General features: G+C 49.8%; 1 protein-coding gene across 10 annotated transcripts in view; it reads right to left on the minus strand.

Moving 5' to 3' along the window:
• Positions 1-27,643, minus strand: part of CLUH (CLUH binding protein of NUMT mRNA) — a 66,591-nt gene that overhangs the window by 21,976 nt on the left and 16,972 nt on the right. For 9 of the 10 annotated variants that reach the window (XM_075904868.1, XM_025179296.2, XM_006138570.4 and 6 more), the window contains exons 2-10: positions 18,756-18,946; positions 14,843-15,014; positions 13,370-13,513; positions 11,640-11,767; positions 10,052-10,206; positions 8,074-8,199; positions 6,197-6,344; positions 4,798-4,890; positions 3,493-4,187 (exon numbers count right to left, since the gene is read on the minus strand). In XM_075904868.1, coding sequence (XP_075760983.1) covers positions 3,493-4,187; positions 4,798-4,890; positions 6,197-6,344; positions 8,074-8,199; positions 10,052-10,206; positions 11,640-11,767; positions 13,370-13,513; positions 14,843-15,014; positions 18,756-18,946 — 1,852 coding nt within the window. Of the gene's footprint in view, positions 1-3,492; positions 4,188-4,797; positions 4,891-6,196; positions 6,345-8,073; positions 8,200-10,051; positions 10,207-11,639; positions 11,768-13,369; positions 13,514-14,842; positions 15,015-18,755; positions 18,947-26,153; positions 26,547-27,643 lie in introns of those variants that run through there. The other variant, XM_025179295.2, reaches the window with a different exon arrangement.

Below are 27,643 nucleotides of genomic sequence, written 5' to 3' on the forward strand. Positions count from 1 at the left end.
GCTCACTGACTAGGCGCATCCATTACGGGTGGGAGGTGCTGCTTTGCTCACTAGCCAGGGATGTAACTCCCTGCAGTAGGAACGTTGCTGTCTGTGGCTTGCTGCAGGACACAGCGCAGGGATGGCCCCACACGTCTCCAACGTCTGACCTCAGAAGGTCCAGGAGCCCTGGGCTGCTACAAGACCAGCAGCAGCATTTACCTAAGACCCTAATGGGGTTTTACAAGGGTCAGCGACCTGCAGGATCCTGAAGTCATGCCACCCCCATACTGCTGGCCTGGCAGGGCTGAAGCCAAGCCGGTACGGATGCGCCAGCACTGGGCTAGCAGGGCTCTAGCGGCAGCAGGAAGTGGGGCTGGCGACTCAGCCGGTGGGGCTGCTGCCGAAGTCAGTGCCTCAGCAGCATCTCAGCCCAGCAACAGGGCGAGGGGCGCGCGGTTAGGGACGGCCAGTGAAATCCAGACTCTGGCCACGTGTGGCGACTTGAGTCTCCCACGGCTGCTGGGCAGATGTCGGAGAGTGAACCCATGTCACATGGCAGCTCAGTCGTCCCCAGCCTCCTGCAGTCACCACAGGATATGGTGTCCTTGTAGGATCCCTCAACTCAACAGCATGCCACATCAAGCAACTGCTAAGGTCCACACTAAGGGCAGGTGCCATGAACCTTGGGTATGCACATAACCCTCTCTTGCTTCCAGGGAGCATCTAAAGGGCCTGAGATCCTCAGAAGAGGCTTATGACTCAGACAATGAATGTGCAGGACGTCTTTGGGGGAAAAGGGGAAAGAGCTGGAGATTAAAACCAAGGCACCCTTCCCACTTCCCAGAACTTGTTCAGAAGCCCCATTGTTTTCAATCGCTGACTAGGTTTCTATAACTTCACGATAAGAGTTTTCAAGGACCTACAAGGGTGTTGCGAGGAGGAGGAAATGTGAAATTGCAGAACTATTAACTATGGTTTGTAACCTATTCTTTGAATCAGCTTCTGTACCCAATGACTGGAAACAGCTAATGTGACGCCAATATTTAAAAAGGGCTCTAGAGGTGATCCTGGCAATCGTAGAACAGTAAGTCTAACAGCAGTACCAGGCAAATGAGTTGAAACTATAGTAAAGAATAAAATTGTCATAGATGAACAGAATTTGTTGGGGAGAAGTCAACATGGTTTCTGTAAAGGGAAATCATGCCTTACTAATCTACTAGAGTTCTTTGAGGGGGTCAACAAACATGTGGACAAGGGAGATCCAGTGGATATAGTGTACTTAGATTTCCAGAAAGCTTTTGATAAGAGCCTTTGGTGAGGTTTCTTAAGTAAAGTAAGTTGTCATGGGACAAGAGGGAAGGTCCTTTCATGGACTGATAACTGGTTAAAAAACAGGAACAAAGGGTAGGAATAAATGGTCAGATGTAAGTAGTGGGGTCCTCCAAGCGTCCGTACTGGGACCAATCCTATTCAACCTATTTATAAATGATCTGAAGAAAGGGGTAAACAGTGAGGTGGCAAAATTTGCAGATACCAAACTGCTCAAGATAGTTAAGACCAAAGCAGACTGTGAAGAGCTTCAAAAAGATCTTGTAGGTGACTAGGCAACAAAGTGGCAGATTAATTGTAATGCTGATAAAGGTAAAGTAACACACATTGGAAAAATAATCCCAACTCTACATACAATATGATGGGGACTAATTTAGCTACAACTACTCAAGAGAGAGATCATGGATATGCTGGTATTAGAAAAGGTTCAGAGAAGGGCAACTAAAACGATTAGGGGTTTGGAACGGGTCCTATATGAGGAGAGATTAAAGAGACTTGGACTTTTCAGCCTGGAAAAGAGGAGACTAAGGGGGATATGACAGAGGTCTATAAAATCATGAGTGGTGGGGAGAAAGTGAATAAGGAAAAGTTATTTACTTATTCCCACAATATAAGAACTAGGAGCCACCAAATGAAATTAATGGGCAGCAGGTTTAAAACAAATAAAAGGAAGTAGTTCTTCACACAGTGCACAGTCAACCTGTGGAACTCCTTGAGGAGGTTGTGACGGCTAGGACTATAACAGGGTTTAAAAGAGAACTAGATAAATTCATGGAGGTGAAGTCCATTAATGGCTATTAGCCAGGATGGGTAAGGAATGGTGTCCCTAGCCTCTGTTTGTCAGAGGGTGGAGATGGATGGCAGGAGAGAAATGGCTTGATCATTACCTGTTCGGTTCACTCCCTCTGGAGCACCTGACATTGGCCACTGTTGGCAGACAGGAACCTGGGTTGGATGGACCTTTGGTCTGACCCAGTATGGCCATTCCTCTGTTTCTGAGTCATTGTGGATAGTTCTCTGAAAACATCCACTCAGTGTGCAGCAGCAGCAGTCAAAAAAGCAAACAATGTTAGGAATCATTTAAAAAGGGATAAAGAATATGACAGAAAATATCTTATTGCCTCTGTATAAAACCATGGTACGTCCACAACTTGAACACTGCATACAGATGTGGTTGCCTCATCTCAAAAAAAAAAAAAAAAAGACATTGGCATTGGAAAAGGTTCAGAAAAGGGGGAAAAAAAAGATTAAGGGTTTGAAGCGGGTGCCTTATGAAGAAGAATTAAAAAGACTGGGACTTTTCATCTTAGAAAGAGGAGATTAAGGGAGGGATAGGATGTGGAAAAAATGAATAAGGAAAAGTTGTTCACCAAAAGAAATTAATAGGCAGCAGGTTTAAAATAAAATAAGTTTTTCTTCACACAGCGCAACTCTGCCTGTGGAACTCCTTGCCAGAGGAGGTTGTGAAGACCAGGACTTTAACAGGGTGTAAAAGAGCTAGATAAATTCATGGAGGTTACGTTCACCAATGGCTATTAGCCAGAATGGGTAGGAATGGTGTCCCTAGCCTCTGTGAGGGGCTGGGAATGGGTGATGGGAGAGGGACTGCTTGATGATTCCCTGTTCTGTTCACTCCCTCTGGGGCATCTAGCATTGGCCACTGTTGGAAGATGTGATATTGGGCTGGATGAATCTTTGGTCTGACCCACTATGGCTATTCTTATGAGGGAGAAAAATTGCTGCTTGTCCAATCCTCAGAGGTCAAGAAGAACAAGGGGCTTAAATTGTAGCAAGGGAGGTTTAGGTTGGACAGGAGGAAAAAACTTCCTGTCCGGGTGGTTAAACACGGGAATAAATTACTTAGGGAGGTTGTGGAATCTCCATCACTGGAGACAGTTAAGAGCAGGTTAGACAGACGTCTCTCAGGGAGGGTCTAGACAGTGCTTGGCCCTGCCGTGAGGGCAGGGGACTGGACCTGATGACCTTAAGGTCCCTTCCAGTTCTAGGATTCTCTGATTCTAACTGCCCCTGAGGGCTGGGGAGAAAAATAAATTAGCTGCCCCATCATGGAAGTTGCTGCGATGCAGGTGCCGTGTCTCTCGAACAGCTGCTTGCGTTCCAGCCTCTTTTGAGGTCACCCAGCAGGGAGAGGGGAAAGGGAGGGAAGTCTCCTCAGCTCACCTGTGCTCTACAAACGCGTCCACCAGCTCCTGCCGGAGACAGCAGAGCTTGTGTCGGTGCTGCTTGGGGAACCCCATTTTCTGACACTCCTCTGGCATCTCCTCCCCGTCGATCGGCAAAAAGTTCAGGTCAGGGGGGAAGGTGCGCAGCAAGTCGAGGATGTAGTGGCGCCCGTCGTTGCCGATGATGCCTTTGCACTCTACGGACGAGCACAGCTCCACCTCCTCGTTCTTGTCGTTCAGAACCTTGTGCTTCTGGATCTTGAGGGGCCGGCTGGTCTTCTCCAGCAGCTCCAGGTACTTGGGGTGAGACACAACGGTCTTGCCAAAGTCTATTGACCCGTAGATGACGCTCTGCTCCTGCTCTCGCTCCAAAATCCCTGGAATAATGGACTGTGCCGTTACCCTGTACCCCCTGTAATCCACCACCACGGTCCCCAATGTGTACAGCCCCTCAACGTCCACTGCGTTATAGGTCCGCACCCCGTTGAGGTCATTGGTGGGCGCCACGTAGGCGGCGACATCCCCACCGAAGTCTTTGTAGTGGTCGCGGACATCGAAGCCCAGGCTGAAGAAAATGTTGTTCCAGATGAACATCTGCATCTTGGTCTCCTCGCTGGGATTGATGGCCATGACGTTGCCGTCGATGACGGCCATGGCGCCTCGGGTAGCCGCCGCCGTGAAGTCACTGTGGACCTGGAAGTGGGTGGGGGAGGGGAGCATGAAGGCAGGAGAAAAAATTGTTCATTACCCACGTACTCCTAACTCCTGCCATCTGCTCAACCAACACCTCACGATTATCTGAGGCAAACAGCCAGGTTAGGTGGCTTTCGCCCTTGCGAGTCTGGCTAATACTAAAGATGCCGAATTGCTTACTGACATGTCCCAGTTTCTTTCGCTTGGCCACTTGGGATGCTACAGTAGGATGGCACCTGACTGACTTGGTCAGGAGATAATCCCCAACCCACCCACCTTGTTGAACATCCTCCCACCCCGGCCCTGTGTGAGCGAGGCAGCCTGGCATGAAGCAGCACCACTGGCGAGAAGCCTGTGTCACTGCAGGCAACATGAGCAGCTGAGGAGAACGAGTCTCCTCCAGCAGCTTGGGAGATGGGGAAGAGATGAAGACCAAGCTCCTGACCCGCATCTTAGAAGCTTCCAGCAAAGCATCTGTGCTTATAAAGATTAAGCCACAGAGCCGAGTGAAGCTCTCAGTCAAGCCAGGGTGGGTCTCTAATTAGACTGAGAATGGATTATCTATGGTTTGCGACTAACACCCCCCCCCCCCAATCTGCCTCAAGATTACCTTGAAAATGGCTCGTTCTCTCAGCAGCCTCTCGGGCAGATTTTTGCGTGGTAGCTCTCGTGTGGTTTGTAGCTCCTCGTTCCAGTCTCTGGTCTGAAAGGGGCAAGCCTCGAGTCAAACTGGGTAAGGGGGAAGTCGGTACTTATAGGTAAAGAATCGTAGCCTTCACGGAGGTCGTGGAAGTCACATGACTTCCAGTGAGCTCCATGACTTCAATCTCGGGGTTCTCTCAGAACTCAAGGATTGCTCAGAACTCCTAGCTGCCAGGTCCCCTGTACCTTCCAGGGCTGCTGAGCCTCCGAGGCCCACAGGTGGGGAGAGCTGCCAGAGATCCAAGCAGGACCACAGCTACTCAGCTGCGAGGGTTGATGCGGGGTCCCCACGCCAAAACTCCCCATTTTGTCACACATTTTAGTAAAAGTCAGACAGCACATGGACTTCTGTGATTTTTTTTCCTTGATTGCCTGTGATCCCTCCGTGACTTTTACTAAAAATATCCATGACAAAGTCTTAGCCTCACTTCTAGTTTGCGAGCTAGTTTGCAGGAATTTATCCCCTACTCCAGATCAGAAAGACAAAGGAAGTCCGACCCACGTGCCATTTCGAAAGAAATTTAGCAGCCACAGCAGGCTCACAAACAAAGTTCATTTAAACCGCCAACTGTGGCGGATCTTCCATTGTCCAGTTACCCAGTGCAGCTTACCTGGAATATCAACAGAAGGTCTGATGTGGTGGGACGCTGAATTTAATTAGCCAGTGTGCTCCAATTTAACTATGTTACAAATGGGCAGAGAACACGGATATTTCACTACCCCAGAAATGTTCAACGCTCTTAGGGCTGAGCCAGCAAGCGCGGTGGCTCTAACCCCTCCGGGCTATTTCAAGAGAAGCAGGCAGAGCTGTCTTCTGAAAGAGAACCAGCCGCTCATTTAGGTCCTGCACTTGCAAGGAGTTCTGCCGAAGCTTAATGTTGTGCACCCAAAGGAGTTGTGTTGCCTTTGGTGGGGTCACTCCCAATGAGTGAGGTTGAACATGGGTGAACACCCCTTTGCAGGATCAGAGCCTGAACCTTAAAGAAAACCCCACACACGCTGCAAGAGACTTGGAGAGAGGCAGGGCTAAGTGATGAGATGAGCAGCAAGAGAACTGTGGAACAACAGGAGGCAGATTTAGCGGTTGGAGCAGCCGCTCGACTGTTGGGAGGCCTGGCTCCAGGAGACACCTTGCACGGACACTTGCTGCTTCGTGCCTCCGCAAGGTGAGGATGTTAATTCTCCCCCTGCATCACCTGGATGCCGGGAAGTTGCTATTCCTCAGCAAGCAATTCGCAGTTCTTTTTATGAAAGGCACTAACAGCACCACCACCACCAGCAGCTGTACAGAGGGCAGCCAGATATACCTGTCCAGGTATGTGCTCTTCATAGCCCAGCCTTGACGTATAAGCATCTTCTGCCCTCACACAGTCCATGGCGTGCTCAGCCTGGGGTGCCGTCCAGCTGTACACCTGGAAGGGGGTGGCTATCCTTTCAAAGGGGTGCCGCTGAACCCTAGGCAGGAGTTCACAGCCATCAGATCATTTCCACTAAAGGGAGCTTTTGATTTGGAAAAACAAAAAAACCCCACAAGAATTCTCCTCCCCCACAAAAACCCGTCCACAAGAGCCAACATCAGTCCTATCAAGCTCAGCCAAGGTCATCGGACCTGGACCTCTGCTCGGACCTGGTCACATCTTTACAATCGGCTTAAAGCCCGACAGCAACCAGGAGAATAAACCAGGTACATTGGATTCAGTCTTGCTCTTGGGACCAATCTAGTGTTTGGAGAAAGCTCTCCAGCTGTGCCTCCCTGCCCTTACAGCTGTGTTAATTCAAGTCAGTTCTCTCTGCTGGAGCTAGGATCACGACCAGGCCCACATGGCTTGCTGTTATAAAAATATAGAGTATCCGTCAGTGAAGCGGAAAAGCAAGCTTCACCTAATGGCCTTTTGTGTAGCTTCGCTGCTCGCAGCAGGTGTCAAAATTGCATCTGTACTCATTTCTGACTCAACAGGCAACAGACTAATCATTTTTTAAATGGCCAGATAGTCACAGTGGCGGGTTTCAGGCCACGGCTAATTTCTAGCTTTCGTGTAGTGTCACTTTCATCTCTTTAATGAGACCAGATGTAGGATTTTTGAAAGCCGTAAGTGTGCCTGTCAATTTATACCCTGCAGAGCTCAGGCAGTTCATTAAGTGGACTCTCCAAAGAGTGACAGGTTTTGTTTGGAAGCAAAGCAAGTGGGTCCCTGCAGCAAGGACAGGGTTATGAAATAATTAGTGAGTATAATAATAAAAAAAAAGCACATTACATATAATTACCGGAAAGTCACATGCATGTGTGTCTGCAGTTTGTAACGAACAGGAGAATCGTTATTTTAAGCAAAATCACGGCGTGATACTTTTCCTCATATTACACTGGGCTTCAGTCTTATTTCTTTATGCAAGAACGCCCATTGATAAGGGCTATTAAGTACTGTTACGGAGCTCAATTATGCTTTACACATTAACTCTTAGGTGCCTGGCTTGGGGTGCCAATCACAGTAAGATATTTGCTTCAGATCACGCAAACAACTGCAGATTTCTGAGGGCATTTGTTCCTTCAGTTCCACCCTTACTGAAGGCCCCAAGAAAAAAAAAAAAAGTGTCCCTTTCCCACCCATTTCCCCAGAGCCCACCCTCATACACAAGCATAGATGTTCAATTTCTGATCAGTGCCGTGACAAGAAATTTAGAATTCCAGCCATAATGCAGGCCTATAAGAAGATACTGAAGCTAGTACTACATCTCCTGTAAAAAAGTTACATCCTTCTCAATTTATGTGGCAGCCACTCATGTTCACATGCTCTCCAAGTGGGCTGTCTAATGGTTTTTGGAAAAACTATGAAGGGAATTAGGTGTCAGGAACCTGGGTTCCATAAAAAGTAACCCAGGGCAAATCACGTCAGTTCTGCACCTTCGCTTCCCCACCTGAAATGAGGATTTCAATACCTACTTCACAGAAATACCATGGGATTTAAGAATTTGTAAAAAAGCTTGGAGATCTTCCTACAAAAATGCAAAGTTTCAGCTAATGTCCAGTCAGCATTCCCCAGATCTGAATGAAGCAGATGTTGCAGTCAACACCTGGCTTCAAGAGACAAACAGCATCATCCAATCCCTTAAACAGTATCTGAGCCTCACACCAAGCAACGCCACCAATTGGAACACCCAAGGCAGCTCAACAAAATGCTGTTGCTACCGTTTCTTCTGCAGGGCCGAGAAGTTTTTTTTGAAGGTCGGGCTGATCTGGTTAAGAAGTTCCACCAGGGAGTGACTGAGAAAACTGGGATTGGCAGGTTTAGGGTTGAAATTGTAAGCGGTCGACCTGCAAAAAGAAAGATGTTCTTGTTAAGGTGGTTAGGCAATAAATCTTGCCTGCAGTCAGTCAAGCCACCATCAGATTGAATGGGGTTAGGTTTTCCCTCTCCAGCTTGAAGGGTGGATTTCACAGAGCAGGGCTTCTCAGCGTTCTGATCACATGGGCCACCTCTTAACAGACCTCTCCACCCTCAGTGAGGAAGGCTTGTCCTCCCCGACCCACTCACAGCTCTTTCATGGAACACTCAGACAAGAAATGGAATGCGAGACTCGAGGCGGTGCAGCCAACCGGGTCCCACAAACAGGATCTCTCCACGGTTCACCAACAATTGGTCTGTGGGCCACATTTTGGGAAATCCCACCTGCCTTCGAATGGCTTAAACTCAGACTCTTTACACCAGGGAGTTAAGTTGTGCACACGCTTCAATCTTCCTCTTCCTAGCCAGATTTTGACACAGGCTACCGATTACCAATTAGGGGTGTAAAATCCCATTTAATTAATCCCTGGAGCACCCGCACCTATGGCACGCCTGGGCTGGGCCTGCTGCAGATGGGACCTGCTCTGGCCGGGCTGGAGGACCCCGATCTGTGGCTGGCCCCCTGGGGCTGTTCTAGCCCTCACCCGTTAACCATCAACCCCACCTGGTAAGGGTGACACTTACCCGTTAGCCACTCACACCCCTACTCCTATTAAAACTTCTTTTCAATTATTTCTTCTGGGACTTGGCTTTGCCTTGGTCTCTCTCTCTGAAGGAGAGCAGGACACAGACACACACTACTTTTATGGCTCTTTCTTAGTGAAGGGTTTTTGCTTCTATTTTTGACTTCGGTTTCCTTTTTATGACCTTACAATCTTCTAGCCCATCACTTATACCATGGAGATTAGCTAGCCTGGCAAAATCCTACTCACCAGCAGCTACAGCAAGTACCCCACAATCAGCTGATTTATGATTTGCATCAACGTAGCACCTAGAAGCCTTCCTCACTGACCTCTTTATTTAATGCCAGCTACACTCCTGGGGAAAGGTGGGCAAGTAGAATCCAGGCCTGGGCTGGGGAACGACACGATTTTCCAAGGCCGGGATCGATATTTGCGGCAGGGCAGAAGATGAGGGCTACAGGGGTCAAGGAGGACCTGCCTCCCATTTCACATGGTGCTGCACAATTCACGTGGAGCAGCGTGTTGTTTTCTTCTAAAGCCTCAGGCATGTCTCTGCTGCCGAAGGACCCCTGATGACCAAAGAGCTTGTTCTAGGATGGCGATGCCTAGGATCTTGCACGACTGAGGAATGAGACAGGTTGGACCTCTCCGGTCCAGCACCCTTGCCTGGTCCCAAACCAGGGAGTTTGCCAGGCCAGGGGAGGTTAACGCCGGCCCTTCTGCTTCCAGCAAGCAGTGACTGGGGGGGCAGGATGCTCAGGGGAAGAGGCAGGGTGGCTGTGCAGCCCTGCAGCTGGGAGCCAGAAGCACAATTAGCCCCACGGTTTGGGCCATTGGCCATGGGGCTCTACAGCCACCCTGCCTCTTCCCCTGAGGGCCACCCCCCCATCCCTGCTCCTCCTTCTCCCTTCCCCCGAGCTTGCACACTGCCAGTGAGCTATTTGCTGCTCTCCAGAAGCTCAGGGAAGACGAGGAGGAGTTGCTGAGTGCAGGGCCTGGCTTCTCCCAATCAGCACTCCAGCCCGGGAGCACCCACAAAGATGCCGGACCACCGATGTTGCTGGACAAGGGAAGTCCGGACTACAAAGGTCCAACCTGTGCGAGGCTACTCACTATGGAGACAAAGCAGCGCTTCTTTTTAAGGCAGCTAAAGCAAACTCGCTACCTCAGGGAGAAGGCGAGAGTCGTCTTTACTCACTGATTCAGGTAAAATCCTCTGGTGGATGCAGTGATGCTAACGTGCCGATCCTCCACAGTGATGACGTATAGATACATGAGGTCTCCGTGCATCTTCCGGTTGCCAGGCGGGGGATTCCAGCCACTCATGGTCAAGACTTTTAGGCATTGCAAAGGCTGCGAAGCACACCCGGCGAGCCCCGTTTCAGAACACATCCCATGGCTAGAACGCACACACGATCACGGGCAAGCTCTCTCCGTCACACCTCCCCACCCCTGCCGATCCCAGGAACAGCGCTTGCCACATTCCCAGGCCCACTAAGTCTTGCAAGTCTTTCCCAGATGATAGTTCACACCACACACCCTAGCACTGGAGCATATGATTTATCCAGAATTGAAGAGCGCACTTTACGTGATTTTAGACGGGATGAGGCATGGATTTCCAGTCCCAATGGTTCTCAGAGCAGCAGCTTTTAAAGCCACGCTGGAATCCATGTGGGACGCACTAATGTACCGAGACTACAGCAATCGGAAATCCCAATCCCCTAGAATTTGCAAGGGGTAGAAACAAAAGCTCTCCCTCCCCCACCCTTTCAAGTAGGGATGTCAACATGCAGTCGACTACACAATTAACTGAGAAGCTTAGGCTTTTCGCTTAATCTTGTCGACTACATGCATTTCCCCCCGCTTTGCCACCTCTATCAACATGGGGACAAGGGGAAGCAGGAGATGGTGCCCATAAGGAGCTGGCCTAAAAGCATGGGATCTGCCTCCCCCTCCCCCGTGCTGCTGCCTCTGATAGAGAGGCAGCAGTGTGTAGGATGAGGGGGGCAGGCTGTAGCTGATACACGCAGGGAGCCAGCTTTTAAGCCGGCTCCCCATGAGTATCAATCAGTTCCATGGACCGACCTGTCCCACCTTCTCCCCCCACACTTTCTGCCTCCTACAGAGGCGGGGGTGGGAAGGCAGGAGCCGGTGCTAAGGGGGAAACCGGCTTAATATCTGGTTCCCCCAGCATCAGCTCTGCAGTGCTGCCTGCCCCACCTTTGTGCTGCTGCCGCCTCTACTAGAAACAGTAGCGCGGGGCAGGGGGCAGCAGGGGAGGCAGCTATGAGCTCAGGCCTGCCGTGGACAGAGGCTGCTGCCATGCTGGGCTGCTGCTTCTGTATCAGAGGCAGCAGAGAGCTGGTCCGTGAGGGGAGCTGGTTTTTAAACTCACCCAGAGGCAGCAGTGCGGGGTGGCAGGAGGCTCCCCAGGAGTGGGGTCAGAGTGCACTGGCTGCCAGCCCCGCCCCCAGGGACTATCGAATAGTCGTGTAACCACTAAGATTCCATGCGGTTACACGACTACTCGATTACACGATAGCTAACATCCCTACTTGAAAGACAATGAGTCCTTGCTTTCAAGTGACCCAGCTATTCCAAGTAGTTTGTATGCAAAAGACTGGACCTTAAACTTTATGCCTTTGGCCTAGCCATGCTAATTAGTCAGACATTGCTCCAGGACTCAACAGAGCAAGTCCCAAAGGTCACTTCAGGGTAACATCCACTCCCCCAGCATGCCCCTTCAGGAGTGGCCCGGACACTTCAAAGATGCAAGAGAATTCTACCTTCCAGTCTCGGTTCTGGGGCTGGAGGGCACAGAGGGGTCTGTCTTTGCCGCCCGGCAGGATATGTTCAGGAGGGGTGCAGTCAATTTGTTCCATCTCAATGCCTTTCTTCTTCCGCTTTCCACTGTCTACACAAATGGACAGACAGATCAGGGCCGAGCAGCGACTGCCTGGCAGTATGCAGTGCAGAATATTCCACATGGGACTCAACTGCGTGACCTCCCTCCAGAATTGAACTTCATCTGTTGGGTCTCTTGGAACTACACTTTAGCTACTCCCAGCGGGCAACCAACCAACAGCTTCACCCGCCCGGCCATTAGCATGACTGCAGAAAGTGGTGTTGGTTAAGCACTGAGGCTGGAGTTTGCAAAGTTAGATATTTATCTCCTGTTGAAAGTCATCTTGGGCGCCGTTGAAAGGATTTTGGCACCCGACTCCTTTACGACCTTTTGAAAGGTTACCTCTGCCTTTTAAGCTAGAGTATCCAGAAACAACAACATGCACCTTTCCCAAATGCGGCTCAAGAGAGAAAACATCTGTGTGAGTAACTCGCTCTGAAAGGATTACATTTTTAACTCAGTAAACATCCACGTCACCCTATGCACGCTAACTGGCAGAACAAGGTGTCCATCAATAATCATCAAAAATGTCAGGCAAAGTAAGAACCCATTAGGCTACTTAGATTAGATTTAAGGCTACTTAGTGCATATTGACATGCAAGAGTCGCAATTTGTATTTAGCCCTTAGAAAGCTTTGCCTTCTTGAATCTCAAGGTCATTAAATAGTTACTGCCTGACCGCCCTAGAATTTCGTAATTTAAGATCGATAAAATAGTAGAAAAGCTTAAAAATAAACATTAGCTATTCTTTGTCAAAACGATACCAAACGCACAACAATCAAATTCTGCCAAACCTCAACAGAACCACAGCTCAACCAGCTGGGTCCAAGCATTTCCCAACTCAACAAGACCAGCTGAGCTCTCTCCCCTTCTAAAATTCAGATCACCTTGGCAGATGCCTCGCTACAGACTTGGAGATCCTAACTTTGGGCATCAGCGTAAGTCTTGGCCACTATTTGAATAGAGAAACCCACCCCAACAACAGCACCCGCCTAGAACCACAATGCACAGCTTCACGTAAGAGCCTGGGAAAGAGCCCCGAGGGGTTAACAGGCCTTTGCATTACAGGCAGGCAAACAGACCCATCCTGGGAGAGGGAAGATGGTCCAGAGGTCAGAGCACTAGCCTGGGGTATGGGAGACCTCCGTTCAATTTCCGCTCCACTGCAAAATCCCGTGTGAGGCTGGCTTAGTCACTTCACCTCTCTGTGCTTCAGTTCCCGTCTGCCCAATGGGGAGAACAGCGCAACCCTACCTCACCGAGTCCCGTGAGGATAAACATTCACGCGTGTGAGGAACGCACAAACTGCAGACATGGGAGTCATACAAGCACCTCAGACACAGTACCAAAGGGTTAAGCAGCCCACTACCACGGACAGAACCAGGCAGCGAGCGGAGGACTTCTGACTCCACAGCCTCTACTCCGACCACCTATCAATAACTTACATAAGGAAAGGAGTGTTGAGAATGTTTACCGCAGGCCTCACTGACAGGGGACATCCATAAATTACACCAAGCAGGTTAAGTGAGTAAGTAGGCAGCGTGGAGGGACAGCTGGGTTTTCCACCGCAGCGGACAGGCGTGTCACACCAGAGTCGCCCTCTGTCCCGTACCTCCTAGGTCTCCTTCTGTGAAGACGCTCAGGAATGAGAGGGAATTGCAGTCCACACCATTGAAAGCATCTGACGGGTCAAGGCTTTTCAGAAGGTCTCGAATGTGACGCACGTGTATCCGGGCTTCCCGTACCGTGTAGGGCTCTGGTCGGCAGAAGGGAGAGACAGAATCTCAGGTTCACATAGTTTACTCCCTTAACGCCCATCGTGGCTTTCAAAGGTCTCTACACACAAGCAGCGCTCAAGTCAAAGGAGTTCAGCCAGGGATTCATTTTACCCCTCTCGTGTTAGAACCGTGCTTGTGCCTCACGTGCTTGTCCTTCCTGAGGGACGTGTCACAAGCATGAACAGCAACGGGCAATTCCCTGCCTCCTCCCCCCGCATGATGCTACGGCATGACCAGGCACGTCTGCCTGCAAGGTCTCACCCACCTTGCCGCATCAGTAAAGTGTCTGTGCTTCACTTGGAAAGGAAGCGAAGCCCGTGGTTCCAAACACCAATAACCAGGTTTGTTTAAAACAGGAGTGGGCACATACCGGCCCATGGGCAGGATCCGGTCTGCCAGGGTTAGCCGCTGGCAGGCCACCACGCTGCCATATTTCCCTGTACCTCCACAGGTACGGAGATCACAGCTCCTGTTAGTTGCGGATTGCCGTTCCCAACCTGAGAGCTGCGATTGCCTGTTCCTGCAAAGGTGCAGGGAAATATATTGGCAGTGGCCCAGCAGGGATTAACCCTGGTGAACTGCCGCTGTTTGATTGCCCACCCCTAGTTTAAAGGACGACACAGAGAGAATTGGACTCTTCACTGTTCTGCTGTCGGAATAAGGGATGTGAATGGTTAACATCACCCTTACCAGGTGATGTTCACCGGTTACAGTTCACTGGTGGGATTAACTGATTAATCGGGATTTTGCATCCCTATAAGGGGCAACCATGAAGTGGCATTTTCCCTTGGATACTTGGTATATTTGGCACTGGTGAAGGCCACCCGACATAGATGGAGTGGCTGCCCACCCAGGGCCTTACTTCCTTTATAGGATCAACCTCACCTTTTGCAGATGCTACCTGGGAGTCACCAGTCTGCCAGTGACCTAGCCCTTCTCCTGGTGCACACCCAGCTCAGATTGGGGGACAGGAAGTGACCCGTGACAGATGCTCCATGGCCTACATAAGATCAGTTCAATCCCAGTCCCATCCCCAAGCACAGAGAGGAGTCATATGGCAAGAATTGCCTCCACTACTGACATTCTTGGGGCCTCGGACTGAATGGGCCATGTAGACTCTGGGACTGATCTTATACTAAGGCTAGGAGGTAGCAGTGGGGATGGAGGGCCCTGCCTTCCTCTCCAGAGATGCCAGTCAATACCCAGCCCTTGTGGGCACTCAGCCTGTAGGAAGACAATCCAGAGGTTTCATTTCTCCATCCCTGACTGTCTCCCCTGCCCCGGACCCCCGTGTTTACGGAACGTGCCTTCCACCACTTTCAGCACCGACCCCTCCTGCAGCCCTTCAATGGTTTTCAGCTCCGCAAAGTTATCCAGGACATTCCCATCCAACTGCAGAGAGAAGCAGGTTCGATGGCAGGTGTCCTCTCTGTCCATCAGCACTTGGTGGATCTCCTGCACCATCTCTTGGGGAGAGACCTTAAAAAACCCAACAACAAATGAATGCAAGTCGTTACATGCGCAGCACCACCCTCTTCCTGTCTCTGCGCCCAAACAGCACTCAGAAAGGAGGTGACTGATTTTTGGGGGGGGGGGGGGGGGGGGGAGAAGAGTTAGACTGGTCTCTGCCATCCTACTTACCAAGGCAGCATGCCAGCAAGTTACAAGGTTTTAGTGTTTCCAGGGATGTCTTCAAGGGGAGCGCTGGCACGCAGCACCGCTCTGGGGCAGCCTGGGGTTCCTAACTCCCAGGCACGGTCTCCCCCATAGCCCCTTTGCAATGCAGCAGGGGTTGGCTGTGGGGCACTTGTGGCCCCTCTGCACTCTCAGGAGCTTGGGCAGGTGGGATTTAAGCCTCCCTCCTGGCTCTCGGCTTGGTGGAGGGGAGAAACATTCCTACATTGCACCGCTTCCCCTCGTACCTCCCCACATATCGGCCAAGGTGGTTCCAACCCACGGAACCATGGAGCAGGGGCACGTCATGGCTGCGTTTTTCAAACAACGGGTCATGACCCAGGACGAGGGCGTGGAATGTCGGGAGCTGGGTCTCGTTGCTGCAGGGAAAATCAGGTGACTGGGGGGGAGGCAAGGCAGCTCCCTGCCTGTCCTGGCACTGCAGACTGTGCTGTGCCTCAGAAGTGGTCAGCAGCAGGCCTGGCTCCTAGGTGGGGGAGGGGGAGAAGAGGGCTCCGCACACTGCCCCTTCCCTGAGCACTAGCTCCGCACTTCCATTGGCTGGGAATCTGCTGCTGGCTGCTTCTGGCGGCAGCATGGTCCGCGGTGCCGGGAGAGGCAGGAAGCTGCCTTAGCCCCGCCTACTGCACTGCTGACCAGGAGCCGCTCAAGGTAAACCCCTCCTGCCCCAGCCCTGACCCCCTCCCAAAGCCGGAGCCCCCTCCTACACTGAAAAGTTCATCCTCAGCCCCACCCCGGAGCCAAATTACGTTGGGTCACAGGTATCAATTTTTCTTCAACTGGGTCATGAGGAAAAAAGTTTGAAAACCGCTGCACTAGGGTACTGGGTGTTTATGGCTACAAAAAGTAGACAAGTTCAGATTCCAACAACATTAAGCATTTGGGGCCAGATTTGTAAGGATGCCAAGGGCAAAATGGATAATTAGGAACCAAGCCTGCTATTTCCTCATTTAATTTGCTTTGCACACACTCTGGCGGGTTAGGCATGTAGAACCACACGGTATCTTGTGGGGAAATTGAGCCTTTCCAGCCTGCAGCTTCAGCAACAGAAACAGCTCTCTTGGCTGGTGGGCTTGGCCTACCAAGGCGCCTCTCAAACCCTTCTGCCCCATTTCAAACCTCCTGAAGGCCATTCCCGAGCTATGCAGCCCCAGGATGGTTTACATAAGCTGCTGTAAATAGCAGAGCCTGCTATTATTAGCCCATAAAACCTAACAGCCAAAAGGAATTAAAGGAAAAAGGAGCTCTGTGAAGACTCATCTGCTTGTGCTGGGGAAATCATTTAACCGCATTTTCTGCCAGTCACGGGTAGTTACAGTTCCCCCGTCATTTAGCGACTCGGAGGCCGCCAGAAAAAAGCTTTCCCTAGGCTGTTTTCAGGCAACTATCGCGCCAAAGAGTAACGGCAGCCGAGCATGTCGAAGCCCATCCGGATCTGCGGGGGATCGACATTCGTCCGTGAGTCACATGCGAGGGCTAGTCATCAAACTGCTCATCTCAAAGGAGCTTCTGTAACTCCTCTGCCCTGCCAGCCAGAAGCAGGAATTCCCCGTCACTCCCTGTCAGAGCGCATTTTTGCGCATCGCCCCGAAGCACCTCGCTTGGGAAAGTCAGCCTGCCCGAAGAGACTGTGGCTTGTCTTCTGAGGGACCCGGCGCAAGTGTCAACAGCAACGGACAATTTTACATCACTGCCCACTCGCTTGATGCAGCGGCTTGACCAGGCACCTCTGTCTGAGAAGGTCTCACGCCCTACCTAACGGCTGTGCTGCCTACGCTTTCCTTCGGAAGGAAACAAAGCCCATGAGCCCAAACTTCAGCTTCTCTCGGCAGAGGAGTTCGGGGGGGGGGGAATCCCCTCCTTTACAGAGGCCGCCCCTGCTGCTAGGGACTGGCCCACTTTCCATAGCCTCCTGGCCCCTTCTCTGGAGCAAGGCAGAGGAACCTTCCCCACCACATGGCAGCTCTCAGCTTCATCCCTCAATGCCACGCAGGCTGGCAGGTGAGCAGCCAGGCACGGAGCAGCTAGTTCGACCCAACCTGCCCAGCCCGACTTTGCCTCCCATGAGCTCATGTTGCCTCTCCAAGTTCAGGACCTGGAATGAGTGTTCACTTTGGAGCCTGTTGTGCACAGCTGGAAAAACAATGGAGGAGAGAGAACAACCAAGGGGGTGCTGGAGAGGGGCACGTGGACTCGGGGTAGCCCCCCATATAAAGCAAAGCCACTGCCTGTACTGACAGGGATGGTAGAGAGGCTAACAATAGGTGCCCAAGCACCACATGCAGGTTGAATCTCTAATCCAGCACCCTTGGGACCTGACTGGTGTTGAACCAGAGAATTTGCTGATCCACAGGAGGTCACTACTGTCTAGCAGCTTTGCCAACACTTCCACTGCTTCCTGGGCTCTTAGAAGACATTGAGGGGTAAATTAGAGCCAAATTACTGCACAGAACCAGTACTTGTGGCTGTAAACAAACTTATGGGACCGCGGGAAACTTGGCCACACCCATAAGTGGACATCTGGCTAATTAAAATCCTGCTGGACCATGGATGTTGCTGGACCAGAGCGTGCCGGACTAGAGAGGTTCCACCTGTCCCAGAGGGAAAGCCACAGTGCTGTAGATGCTCTGAAAAATCAGTTATGTTTCCAGCCATTGGCTTGCTTCCCCCTCCCCCCCCCCCCCCAGGATCCAGTGTACAACATCCTCCTTGGCTCAGCGTCAGCTAAGCCTCCACAGGCTTGCACCAGTCAGCCCCCAAGACTGCAGCTCCCATTGCCTGGCCAACCTCCTTTCTTCCCCTTTGCATTGTCCCAACGCCGCCACCTCGTCAGCCTTCTTGCTGCAGCTCTGTGCCACTGTCCTCAGGGAGAGGGAAAGCAGCCAACCGGGGAGAGACAAGCGTCTTTATGACCATGAGATTCTGGGTAAATAAAGCGTAGCTCTGCCAAAACATCTGCCCAGTCACTTGTTCTTCCCCCTTTACTTATTGGGAGAGAAGGTAGGAGGCGCATGCCCCTACCTCAAAGGCTTCTGAGTTAGCTCTTGCCACACAACGTATGTCAGGGTAGGCAGATCTCAAGGAAACAAAGCTCTAACTAGAATGTGAAAGATTAACTGATGGGGGCTGGAGCGCCTCCCCCCTTAACCAGTTAACCAACCAGTTAACCATCACGTTTAACCAGATAGCCAATTAAACAGGATTTTACTTCTAGTTTCTAACCTGAGCCCTGCCACTGCTTTTCCTGCCATCCCCTGACGACCCAAGCAAGCGATTTAATCTCCCTCTGGCTCCCCTCATATCTAGGGACCTACCTTCCTCGCTCACACAGGAGCCTGGAGAGGATTAGTTAGCATTTGTAACAGTGTGAGCGTCACGTCACATGCTGGCATAAATGATTTCCACACAAGCCAGCCAGTATCCACCAATCCCTTTCCAGCCCGTGTCTGTTCCTCAGAACCGCCTCCTTCTCCCCCATTCTGACCTCAGCTAGCTCTAAACCACATCGCTTCAAAGGCCACTCACCTGCAGGGAAAAAGGCTCTATCCCTGGAGCGCAGATCTTGACGGTGAAGCCGGTGTCCTGGATGACGATCACTTCCTGGTCATTCCCCTCGTCCCCATGGTCCACCTCCTCGTGGCCATTCTGCCGGCTCTCCTCCTGGAGCGGCTCGTGTGAGCCGTCGCCGTTTGTTAAAGCCATGCCAGACGGGTGTTCTAGTCACCACATGGAAGAGAAGAGAGAGATTTGTGTCTGAGGCTCACACAACGAAGCCAGCCGCCCTGGCTTGCTTAATGCACCACCCCACCACAAGCTGGGGATCTCCATTTCAAAGGTGTAAACAATCTGTAGTTAAAAAAAAAAAAAAAAAAAAGAGCAAGTCACTGGATTTTTTTTCATTCAGTTGGTGTTTACCAGACATAGGTGTGCCGTACCTTACCTCTTGCACACGTAACACCCTTTCCCTTGCCTGAGGGGTACACATGTGCCTATGAGAACAGAATCAGGAAGGAGGGGAGAGAAGAAAACAGGGAGAATAGTTCAGCTTAGAACACGTTCAGTTCAATTTGAAGAACGTTCTTAATTAAAAGAGATGGGTGTGTGGCACTTTACAGCCCAAGGGCTGCAGTCCCTTACGCACCTACCAGTTATATGGGCTCTTACAAACCTCTTCTTGCTGTCCTAATCAGCTACAAAGAGGGCAGCTGCATTGCCAACCCTGCACATAACGTGGAGCCCAAGCTACTCTGCAGAAACACAAAGTGCTCCCACGCCCCTGTACGCGTCACCCAACTTTCTATATTTTAGAAGTACTTTGCAGATGTCTTGGAGTCCGAGGAGAGAGAGAGAGAGGGAGAGAGAGAGAGACTGCTTGAAGAACAGCACTTCAGCGGACACAAAAATAAAATGACTTGTGGTCCTGCAGTTCCTCCATGCCCACCTTTTTGCTGTGGCTGGGACACAAGACGACTTTCTTAACGAATATCCACAGATACAGAAGCCATCGGGAGTGTGATAATGACAGTCACCTAATCAAATGTTAGGAATCATTAAGAAAGGAAGAGAGAATAAGACAGAATATCTCAATGCCTCTCTAAATCCATGGTGCGCCCACATCTTGAATACTGCATGCAGATGTGGTCACCTCATGTCAAAAAAAGGTTGTCTTGGCATAGGAAAAGTTAAGAAAAGAGCAACAAAAATTATTAGGGATATAGAACAGCTCCCACAAGAGGAAAGATTACTAAGACTGGGACTTTTCAGCTTGGAAAAGAGATGACGCGGGGGGATATGATAGGTCTATAAAGTCATGACTGGTGTGGAAAAAGTGAATAAAGAAAAGTTATTTACTCCTTCTCATAACACAAGAGCTAGGAGTATGAAATTAATAGGTAGCAGATTTAAAAACAAACAAATAGGAAGTATTTTTTCACACAACACAGAGTCAACCTGTGGAACTCCTTGCCAGAGGATGCTATGAAGGCCAAGATTATAACAGGGTTAAACAAAAGCTAGATAAATTCATGGATGATAGGTCCTTCAATGGCTATTAGCCAGGATGGGAAGGGATGGTGTCCCTAGCTTCCGTTTGTCAGAAGCTGGGAATGGGCAACAGGGGAGGGATCACTTGATGACTGCCTGCTCTATTCATTCCCTCTGGTGCACCTGGCACTGAACAGTGTCAGAAGGCACCGGGCTAGATGGACCGTTGGTCTGACCCAGTCCGGCTGTTCTTATGTTCAAGATCCATAGTGCTATTGAATGGTCTCTTAGAGAGTTGTGTTAATTCTTGAACTGTCGGGATTTCACGAGACTGGGCAGAACACTAAGTAATGTGCTTAAGGGGGGGGGGGGACACTCCTGGCCTGGTCACGAAGAAAGGGCTAGTCTGGTTAATCTAACAACAGAGCTACACAATTTTTCTGAGTCAAAATAGGCTGTTTCCTCAAAGCTGGAAGATTTTGCCAGCAGCACATCAGTCTCAGTAAAGTTTTATCTGGACAGTTTAAGGAGAGACACTGTCACCTTGTAGCCTAGTGGTTAAGGAACTGCTCTGTCCGGGCACAATTCCCTGCTCTGTCTGATTCAGAGGGATCTAGGATGAAGAACTTCTGTTCTTGTGCCCTCCTTACCACGAGAGAGGCCCCTTCCCACATTGGAAAGAACTTTTCTTCCCAAACAAAACACCACAAAACTCAGTGTTTTCCATTGTTCCAATGAAAACAAATGTCAAAACCTGCTGTGAAACGAAATTGTCACCCTCTTACTCAACTGGTTTAGACATGGCTATTGTTCCTAGGGAGTTAGCACTCTGTGTATATCATAACATTTATCTAAACGACTTACCCAGCCATTCATCTGCATAGGATTCAGATGAGGACAAGCATTGTGACATTCAAAACCAAATGTGGTCATCTGCCAGGCTAGCCCCAAAGTGTCAGCTCCTACTGTAGCCCAAGATGGTCATGTAACCAATGTTCCCCAAACGCTTGGGCGGCCGCTCAGAGGAGATGCAAATGCTGCCCAGATGATTGGCAGAGCGCCCACAGCTAGGTGTTTTTCTACTGGTGGTGCACACTCACACATGCCTTGGTGCATGTATAAAATTATTCCACACATGGATGGAAAAGACTGGATGGAACATTGACTAACCCCTCAGCTGCTCACTTTTACCATCCGGATAAACAGGAATAAAAATATTTACTTGTCTGCCTTTGGAAGGTGCCACAAGAGTTAAGTAGCTAAGGCCAGCAACGTTCTCTCTCATAGGATTATTATTCGGGTGTTCTGGCTCCAGATGAAGATCACTGGTAATTTATTGGCCGCCTACTTGCAGATGACTGTCAAGGTCAAATTACAACAGAAAGCGAGTGCGAGAGATATGACAGGAACCAATTTCTCCCTCTCCAGCGGGACTGGGTAAAGAGCAGAGCTGCTTTTGCAGCCTCTGGGGCCCATCAGCAGGGGCTGCCCAGATGCTAATGTTTAGTGTCCCTTCCATGAGTGCTGGGCTTGAACCGAAACCCATGAGCTGAGCAGACTACAGGCTCTACTAGGATTCTGACAAGCCCAAGCCAGGCTGGGAAAGAGAAACAGATGCAAGCAAAGGTGCCCTGACAAGCTGAGCCTTTGAAAGGCAAGCCTCCCTTTCCCCCCTTGTTACATCTGCGGGTATCGCCAGAGCTCCCCTTATACAGCCTGGTGCCCAGGGGGATGAGGTCACAGATTCCCACTGAACTGCTACCTCTGGGGTTAATAGCACAGCTGACAGCACTAGTCCTCCCCTGCCACATGTCCCAGGCTCCAGAAGTCAGGCTAAGGGCTGGGCTTGTTGCACTTTAGCACACGTGGAGGTAGGGAGCTATTATCCTATTGCTGAACTATTATCTGTGGTTTGTAACCTATCCTTTAAATCGGCTTCCGTACCTAATGACTGGAAGGTAGCCAACGTGACACAATATTTAAAAAGGGTTCTAAAGGCGATCCTGGCAATTACAGACCAGTAAACCTAACTTCAGTACCGGGCAAATTAGTCGAAATAATAGTAAAGAATAAAATTGTGAAGCATGTAGAAAAACATAATTTGTTGGACAAAAGTCAACATGGTTTCTGTAAAGGGAAATCCTGTCTTACTAATCTATTAGAGTTCTTTGAAGTGGTTAACAGACATGCAGCAAGGGGGATCCAGTAGATATAGTATAATTAGATTTTCAGAAAGACTTTGACAAGGTCCCTCACCAAAGGCTCTTGTGTAAACTACATGGCCATGGGATAAGAGGGAAGGTCCTTTCTTGGATTGAGAACTGGTTAAAAGACAGGAAACAAAGGGTAGGAATAAATGGTAAATTTTCAGAATGGAGAGGGGTAACTAGTGGTGTACCCCAAGGGTCAGTCCTGGGACCAATCCTTTTCAACTTATTCATAAATGATCTGGAGAAAGGGGTAAGCAGTGAGGTGGTAAAGTTTGCAGATGATACCAAACTGTTTAGGATAGTCAAGACAGAAGCAGACTGTGAGGGACTCCAAAAAGATCTCACCAAACTGAGTGATTGGGCAACAAAATGGCAAATGAAATTTAATGTGGATAAGTGTAAAGTAATGCACATCGGGAAAAATAACCCCAACTATACGTACAGTATGATGGGGGCTAATTTGGCTATGACAAATCAGGAAAGAGATCCTGGAGTTCTGGTGGACAGTTCTCTGAAAACTTCCACACAGTGTGCAGCGGAGGTCAAAAAGGCAAATAGGATGCTAGGAATTATTAAGAAAGGGATAGAAAATAAGACCCAGAATATCTTACTGCCCCTGTATAAAACTATGGTACACCCACATCTTGAATACTGTGTACATATGTGTTCTCCTCACCTCAAAAAAGATATTTTGGCCTTGGAAAGAAAAGGGAAACTAAAATGATTAGGGGTTTGGAACAGGTCCCATATGAGGAGAGACTGGGACTTTTCAGTTTAGAAAAGAGGAGACGGAGGGGGGATATGATAGAGGTCTATAAAATCATGAGTGGTGTGGAGAGGGCGGATAAAGAAAAGTTATTTATTAGTTCCCATAACAGAAGAACTAGAGGACACCAAATGAAATTAATGGGTAGCAGGTTTAAAACTAATAAAAGAAAGTTCTTCTTCACACAGCATGTAGTCAACCTGTGGAACTCCTTGCCAGAGGAGGCTGTGAAGGCTAGGATTATAACAGAGTTTAAAGAGAAGCTAGATAATTTCATGGAGGTTAGGTCCATAAAAGGCTATTAGCCAGAGGATAGAATTGGTGTCCCTGGCCACTGTTTGTCAGAGGCTGGAGAAGGATGGCAGGAGACAAATCGCTTAATCATTGTCTTCAGTCCACCCTCTCTGGGGCACCTGGTGCTGGCCACTGTCGGCAGACAGGATACTGGGCTAGATGGACCTTTGGTCTGACCCAGTACGGCCGTTCTTATGTATGTTCTTATGTAGGGAGGCGGGGCTTATCCCTAAGCGTGCTACAGTAGGCACCATGTAGGACAGGCTATGTTAGAATTAGGGGAACTTGCACTCAGGGCAGCAATGGGTCACCAGACACACACAGCAGTCTTGACATTCTCCCACCCTGAAGATCTTGCTTGCAGCCCTGGCAAACCACATGGGCTGGATCTTGTAGTGCCAGTAAGCATTAAACGGACTCCTCTCTGCTGCCCCTCCTCATCCCATGGCTTTACCAATTCATATTCTTTCCTAGTGGCCAAAGCAGCCCTGGGCTGGAGAAATCCGTGCCTGCAGCCGCCAGGGCAGGCGGGTAGTCTGGTCTAGTCCAGCCGGGCTGGAGCGCCCTCGCTCCCATATGCTCCTTGTTCAGTCCGTTATCCAGTTAAACACCACATTTAACGGGTTAACCAATGAAATGGGATTGTACATCCCTAGTGAGAGACCACCTTGCGCACAACTTCTCGGTGGGGTTGATGGGAGGTGGGCATGCACACGTGTGCAGAGCCTCAAATGAGTTGATTATAGCATCAGTGGATTCTGGCGTGAGGGGATGGAATGAGGCCTGCTAGGCTAAGTCCACATGGTTTGCCAGGGCTGCAAGCAAGAGCTGGGCTACCTGCCTGCCCAGCTCCTATTACACTTTCAATGGAGAGCCGCAGCGGGGGTAGGTCCCAGATCCGTCACAAGCCAGGACTGAGCCAGGCTGCTGGCCAGCCTGCTAAAAAATTTACTGGAGGTGTAGGGGTGGGGGGGAAATGCATGTAGTCTGTATCATTAACCTATAAAGACAGGACTTTGCAGCGCTTTAAAGACTAACAAGATGGTTTATCTTGTTAGTCTTTAAAGTGCTGCATAGTCCTGTCTTTTGTTTCAGCTAGACCAGGCTAACATGGCTACATCTCTACTACTATTAACCTATAAACTTTTGCTTATCGGTTAATCGACTACACTATTACATCCCTACCTCTCACACAGCTTTGTGGTCACAACTGTTGGTTATAACCTCTTGGCTCTTATTACAGGATTTAAAGGGACACGATACACATACAGCAAAAATCCTCTCCCTCTGACCCTTCCCTCATAGGCTCTTCTAAAGTGACTGAACCATGCTTTCTTTGAGCAAACACTTCCGCTCTATCAAAATATTCTGGGGGCACTGGCTCACATCATAAACCTCATCAGTGTTCAGGTTCGGCTGGCCACTATGTTGAAAAAACAAGCAAACTAAAAGTGTTAGGGTGAAAACACAACTCTTCAGAGGAACAGAGAACACTGCAGTACTTGATCAAATTACATGTCACACCAGGTGTGACAGCTTAAGTAGAGTTTATCTACTCACAGAGACAAACAAAAATAGAGACACAAGACACCGTATTATGATTATCTCTATTTGTACTCACCACACAGGTGAGGTAGTCACCTCACAAAAACAATTAGATCAAGGTCCTTGCCAAGGTGTAATTTAAATATCTGAATTTGAATACCACTTCCTGTAAGTGAGAGAGGTAGTGGAACATCAGCGATTTAGTTCTGCAATGTTCAGACAAGCCAGAGAAGTGTCAAACAGCTAACTCAGTGATTTTCAATCTGCGGTCCATGGACCCATGGGGGGAAGGGGAAAGTGTCTGCAGACAATGTCTAACAATGGCAAAAAGTTCAGCACATGTATTTGAAATTGTTTAGGGGGGTCTTCAAATGAAAAAAAAATTGAACACCATTGAGCTAAGCCATTCTGTTACTTTCCGGTGCCTTATAATAGAAACACTTTGCTGCAGACTTCATCCTTAGGCTTAAGACATAGAAACATAAAAGCTGCCACACGCTAACCTACCGAGCAGTTTCACTCTAAACTTTTACTGTCAAAATAAAGTGCAGGTTTTGTTTTTAGAATCCCCTTATCTGCATTTAGCACTGCTACCAGCAGACTGTTCCAGACGAAGGCATTCAAGGCCTACTCTGTTCTTAATCAGCTTAAACATGAGCCTGTCACCACTGTGATTCCAGGTTCATTTTAAGGCTACAAACATGTCTACACAGTCGGATTTGGCTTCCAAATGCCAAACACTTGTCTTGCTTTCAGGTATGTCTGCAAACTGAAAAGGCACATTTGGCACAGAGATAAAAACAAGAACGAACGCCATCACACTAAAAGCATTCCCACCATCTCACTACCAAGATGGCATTCAGGACCAAAATTCACTGGTATTAAACTGCTGTATATATATGAAACAACAGTAACAGGGCAAAAATGTGGTTACTGCAGATTCACAGGGGAAGTGCAGAATCTTAGAGCTCGGGACTTTTTTTTTTTTTTTTTAAACTTTTGTTCAATAATCTGGGTGGAAGCAGAAGCCTGACTGGATTTTCACATTGATCCCAGGTTTAAACCTAGTTAGTGTCAGTTTTCAGAAAGAAGCTGAATGGGCGGGGGGAGAGGAACACCACAAACCTGCTCTCCAAAGCATTTCCACTCAGAACAAAAGCCAGCATGTCCACCAAGCACCTCAGCACCTTTCAGCAACAAGCTGATCACATCTGGCCTGAGTTTTAAATAAACATGTTATTTTTAAAGACCGGTGGTTATCACAGCCCACACAGGCGGGCTACTGCAACATCTCCGGCTGTTTTACCGCTAGGGCCAGCACCTCGCATGGAGACTACCAGGCTGAGGAGCAAGAAATGCAAATAAGATCCCACAGAGAGTTCCAAGACTAGATATCACAGTAGCTCAGCTCCTGTGCTTTATGGCATCACACCAGAACCCTCCACTAAGTCAGCCCGCTTGGTGTGTGGGACCTACCGAGAGATCTACATCAGGCGCCTCAAACGCCCGGCCCGTGGGCCAGCGTCGACCACAGTGAATGCGCAGTATGAACCCGGACTGGACTCCTGGCTGGTAGTAGGAGGAGGGGTGCTGTCCATTACTGGCTCCCAAGCCCCACCCCTTCCCACCATTGCCCCGCCCTCTCCCCGCTCACGGCACCCTGTGCCCCCGAGCACACTACTTTGGAGATCACCATGGGGTGAGGGGGAAGCCGGGTGCAGCGCGGCATCAGTGGTCAGGGAAGCAGAGTGAGTGCCCCTGCCCAAGTGCACTCCTCTTCCCTGTGGCGAGTGTGGGGCAGAGGGAGCGAGCGTTGCTGCCATGTGGTGCCAGCGTCCTCCCCTGCCCCCTGCAATCCCCAAAGCTGTGTCCTCAGAGACAGGGTGTCATGTGGGAGAGGGTAGGACAATGGCAGGAAGGGGAGGGGCTTGGGACCAGTAACAGACAGGACCCCCACAGAAGTCCGGGACTGGACTGTGCAATTGTGCTGCCTGGGAACAGCGTGTGGGCTGGGAGTGCGAGACCCCTCATCTAAACTGTGCAGTTATCCAACAGTACCAGCTGTGACTCCTTAGCCATGCTGCCCGACCTAGAGAACTTAACCTTGCCCAGCTCCTAGTTAAAGCACTGGGAAGTGGTGGTGGGGGGACGGGGAGGGGAACAGTATCCTGTCCCAGTCGATAGAGCAGTGGTTCTCAAACTTTTCGTTCCCAGACCACATGAAAAATCACTGAGGGTCTCAGCAGATCTGTCCAAATGTTGTTTATACCACTGGTAACTACTGTAAAGCACACTGACTAAACATGCTACATATAAAAAGCCTTAAACACTTTTTTGTTTTACAAATCAAAGCGCACAACTCCTGTTTTAGTATCGGGGGGAGGGGAGGTCTCCCCCACTACAGCAGCCACAGAGCTGCAGCTGGGAAGTCACTTCTTTCTCTGCCAGCGGCACCTTCCAAATTCCCTCCACCTCCTCTTCTCATCCCAGCACTCCCTTCCACCTACTCCTCCCAAGGTCATGCCTTGCCTCGTCACCTTAGGTGTCAGGCTCCAGACACCTAATTAGTGGTGCTATGCCTCTGAGCCACGCATTAGATGGGCAATCCTTCGCTC

This window comes from Pelodiscus sinensis, chromosome 21 (assembly GCF_049634645.1).
Source record: "Pelodiscus sinensis isolate JC-2024 chromosome 21, ASM4963464v1, whole genome shotgun sequence".
NCBI classification, from domain to species: Eukaryota; Metazoa; Chordata; order Testudines; family Trionychidae; genus Pelodiscus; species Pelodiscus sinensis.